At 37.1% G+C, this 4,334-nt stretch overlaps 1 protein-coding gene across 1 annotated transcript; it reads left to right on the top strand.

Moving 5' to 3' along the window:
- Nucleotides 1-2,122: 2,122 nt before the first annotated feature.
- Nucleotides 2,123-3,488, top strand: LOC110423340 (transcription factor MYB1-like). The gene is made up of 3 exons (XM_021437550.1): nt 2,123-2,345; nt 2,448-2,577; nt 2,677-3,488. Exons 1-3 carry the CDS (start codon nt 2,210-2,212, stop codon nt 3,314-3,316), a joined length of 906 nt encoding a protein of 301 aa, XP_021293225.1. The 5' UTR covers nt 2,123-2,209; the 3' UTR covers nt 3,317-3,488.
- The last annotated feature ends 846 nt before the right edge of the window (nt 3,489-4,334 follow it).

Here is a 4,334-nt window from a genome sequence, read left to right as displayed (position 1 = left end):
TAAAAATTAATATTAAAAAAACAAGTATATTAAATTTATATTTTAATAAATAAAGATAATTTTGAAATATGACACTACATTCCTAACAAAATACTTATAAACCAAATATTACAATGTTATTTTTTTACATTTTAATCATTATTCTACTCATATATCAAATTTTATAATATTATATTTTCTATAATCACGTTATTTGTAATTATATTGTATTGTAAAATATCTTTTAAAGTAGTTTTAATATCATGTAATTAGTGTAAACACTCGAATGACAATAATGACGGGTATGACTAAGTCAATGTAGTTGCAACGCAATGACAAAATTGACGAATTGATGCACCGCTCCATTTTGGGCCTCCTAGTGAGCGTTCCCACCACATAAACCCCCTTTTCTTTTGGACAAGGCATTCATTTCTGTCATATATATGGTTCGTCTAAAAACCAACAACCCCTGCTGTTCTCAAAGACTTTGGGACCCTGGTTTTACACATAAATGGCCCCAAATTGCAAAATTTCCAAGTCACCGACCATCGCTTTTACAGTGTAAACCCAAGGAGGTGCATGAACGGCACATGGGAATGGACAAAAGAAATGCTTGAAATGATGTTGTCCTATTTAGAATTGTAGTTAACTTTCAAAATATGTATATAGTTGTGCAATGCAGAAAAATATAGGTGGCCCCTTGTTGCTAATCATTGTGCTGCTTTTGAGCATATGTTTTTTGCCTATAATTTCTTCATAACCAAAGCCATAAATAGATGTACAGCTGATACCTGTGAAATCGTGACAAGTCCATCAATTAGCTTATGGTTTATTGGTCCTACAGTGGCCCAAATTTTTGGTCCTTTGACGAGTCCTTGTAGGGATTTTGTTTCCATTCGTTCTTTTTGTCATTTTGACAGCAAAAGGTGGCAATGCAAGCCACGGCACTGCTGCAAAATATGCAGAGTTTTTCCGTTTCTGTAAAAAGTTATCCTAGTATGGTATCCACCCAATAAATTTGTCCTGCCAAATTTTGCATAAGACCTATCAATTATAATCAATCAGTTGGAGAAAATGATAGTTCAAGCTTTGGCTCAGCTGTTTATTCTGACTATACAGGAGGAACATTAATTTGCCAAAAACGGATGCCCATTTTATGATCTGATGTACACTATTTTGTGGGAAAAGGAGAAAGGCATCGAGATGTTATTTGTCGACATTAATTGGGATTGGGATTGGGATTGACACAACATTTTGCACTTGCACACTCAGCTTGCCCCTTTTTGAGGACACCCTGATTTGTGCTTCTATTTGAAAATTACTTAAATATTTAAATAAGTATCTAAATTATATTAAAAAAAATCAATTCAATTCTTATCTTTTTATTGTATTTAAAGAAATTGAGGAAACCAGTTAGAACCAGAAATCTAAAAGCAATAGCAAGAAACACGATGGAAATGGATAAGGCACTAATGATGGCAACAACGACGTTAATCTAAGGACAAAGCGTGACATTTGGTTCCACTTTGTAAACAATAAGTGAAAATGTTAGGAAATCATTTCCCCACGAGGGAGAAAGTGGAGGAAAAGCTTGGCAGCAACAAACTTTCAAGTTTGCAGAGGTTAAGGTGGGAATGTTAGTTTGAGAGCTCAGGGAAATAACTAGGAATGGTAGATGAATCCATCGTTATCGTTAATCAGCTCAGATCCTTCCTTACTTTTACTCAAACAAAGCCTTAATTATACTTAAATTAACACAAATTGCACGGGATTTCTCTGAAATTCAATTCCCTGCGCAAACTAATGTTGAGCCATACACTAATATCATTAAAGCCCGTGAAAGAATTGAGAAGTTTATTTAAATGAATTTAATAAAGTTTTAATTAATTAGGTCCTCTGATTCCTCAGATTTCCACGTGAAAATAAAATCACGTTGGGAATTAGTATTTTGTTCGGTAAAAAGAAGCTAATTACGGTCAAACTAATTTGTCTACATGTTTCATTGGTCGTTGCTTGATGAGACACATCATTCTTTGAACTTAATTTATTAGACAAATTTATTTATTAGTGTTATTTTAAAATTGAACTAGGACATCTATATAAACAGCAAACAAAGACCACTCCATTCAATGGGAGAAAACTGCCAACTTGAGATTGGAAGTTGCAACTTCACATGCAGACAAATTAACTCTGGCACACAACATCGAGAGACACGATCGAGCAGCAGCAAATGGGTAGGAAGCCTTGTTGTTCAAAAGAGGAGGGACTTAATAGAGGAACTTGGACAGCCACTGAAGACAAAATCCTCATTGAGTACATCAAGGCTCACGGTGAAGGAAAATGGAGAAGCATTCCTAAGGCAGCTGGTAAGTAGAGATCAGTTGGGAGGCAATTGGTAGAATAATATAATTAAGTTAATATACATAGTCATAGAGATAGAGGCCTGAAGAAGTAACATTGCCATGCAGGTTTAAAGAGATGTGGGAAGAGTTGCAGACTTCGTTGGCTGAATTATTTGAGACCTGATATCAAGAGAGGCAACATTACACGTGATGAAGAAGATCTCATCATCAGACTCCACAAACTCTTAGGCAACAGGTCTTTCTTTCTCTATTTCCGTTTGGATCGTATCATGTTTACATAAATGATCTGTAACAAATGCTTGTGACGGGGTTTACTGATTTTTGAACTTTGTAGATGGTCTCTGATAGCGGGAAGACTTCCAGGCCGAACAGACAATGAAATCAAGAATCATTGGAACAGCGTTTTATCAAAGAGGGCCCAAGTGAAAGAATTCGATCCTACCACTAAAGATGAAAAGAAACAAAGATTCATCAGCTGTTCCAGGAAGGCCCCAACAAGTTCTGGTGTTATCCAAGGTAACGCAGGGCGTTGCACTAAGGTCTCTTTCAGCCCGCAACAGAAAGTAATCGGAGAAGATGACAGCAATACTATTGTCCATACAGCTCCATCCATGGACGTTGAGTTAGTGCATGAAACTGCTGTAGCATCTGGATCCAGTGATGGGTCATTTACATTGCTGTCGTCCAAGGAAGAAAATCCTTCTATATCAAGGTTTGCTATGGATTTTGGCATTGGGGAAAGCAGCATTTCAGAAACTCTTGCTTCTGACTTTTCACAGCTTAGTGACTTTGATTTTTGTGATACAAACACTGTGATATATGAATACGGGACAAAAGATAACGGCCAAGCACTTTTGTCACCGGAGGGAATGGTGGGAAATTGGAGCGGCAATGATTGCGTTGACGCTAACTGGGATTCAGATCTTGGATATTTGGCTGCTTTTCTTGAGTCCACTGGAGACTTAACCATCTGATTACATTGTTGGGAATTCAAATTGGATTTTGAACTTTTCTTAGATATTGCATGTATTTGACACGATTTTTATGATCGTTTGTCTATTTTCGTACAGTCCAATGTACTGTGAAGCCCATGCCGTCCGGCTTGTTTACTAGTGTAGAAACAAGAGCATCTCAGTGCACCAAAAACAAGAGCATGTTCAGCCAAGAACAAATTTTAAAAAATGGCAAAAAAAAAGGTTTTAGCTATTTAAATAACCAAAGGATGGGATACTTCAGTGTTTTTAAAAATCAGAATCAACAGTGTTTAATTGAGCAAATTGTGAACATGCTTATTCTTCAACACTGATAATTAGGTTGTGCTAGATGGATGACGATGTTATGCTTTTCATTTCTAAGCGGTCATTGCCACTGCTTCAACTTTCATGTCTAAGCGGTCGTGTACTTGAAAGAATTGTTTAGGGGGGTTTGATTTCAAGGAGAGTCAGTTGGATCCTGACTGATGTTTCTCCTATATATGTTCAGTTCTTGTTTGGTAGTTTGCCGATTAACACGTTCCAACATTTAAGCATTACTATTCAATAACCGAGTTCAAACCGCGTGCTGTAATCCAGAAAAAAAAATAAGGGTTAACTATAAGTCGGCAGGTCACCTTAGAAGACGGAAGGGACAAGGGTATAGGAAGTATAACCAGAGGACAAAGTCTGAGGCTATCAGGTTGGAGAAAGTGGGATCGTATGCAGCTGTTAGGGGCATAATACTCCATGGCGGTTTAACTTGCCTTTTATAAGCTTAAGGTTTTCTGCTGATTTTTTATTACATTCTTCTCAACCGCGGATGAACATCAGTCAGGAACATTTTCGCTAGGAACCCCCTCGTCCTGCAGGGTGTCAGTCGCCTGCCTAGATAGCAATTTGGGGTTTGACTCAAGTGGAAAAATAAGGCAAAGGATTAAGTAAAGACTAGTCCAAGCCCTATACAGCTATACCATCCTCTCGTATTAAAAGAACAATCAACCATTGCAACAAAATTAAC

Source organism: Theobroma umbraticum, unplaced genomic scaffold (assembly GCF_002168275.2).
Source record: "Theobroma umbraticum cultivar Fairchild unplaced genomic scaffold, ASM216827v3 scaffold_20.0, whole genome shotgun sequence".
NCBI classification, from domain to species: Eukaryota; Viridiplantae; Streptophyta; class Magnoliopsida; order Malvales; family Malvaceae; genus Theobroma; species Theobroma umbraticum.
The sequence above is the reverse complement of the archived record's forward strand: the minus strand, read 5'-3'. Positions and strand labels throughout refer to the sequence as shown.

Coding starts and splice junctions, on each gene's coding strand:
- LOC110423340 (XM_021437550.1), top strand. CDS start 2,210: ATGGGTAGGAAGCCTTGTTGTTCAAAAGAGGAGGGACTTAATAGAGGA. Junction 2,346..2,447: donor AAGCATTCCTAAGGCAGCTG/GTAAGTAGAGAT, acceptor ATTGCCATGCAG/GTTTAAAGAGATGTGGGAAG. Junction 2,578..2,676: donor CACAAACTCTTAGGCAACAG/GTCTTTCTTTCT, acceptor TGAACTTTGTAG/ATGGTCTCTGATAGCGGGAA.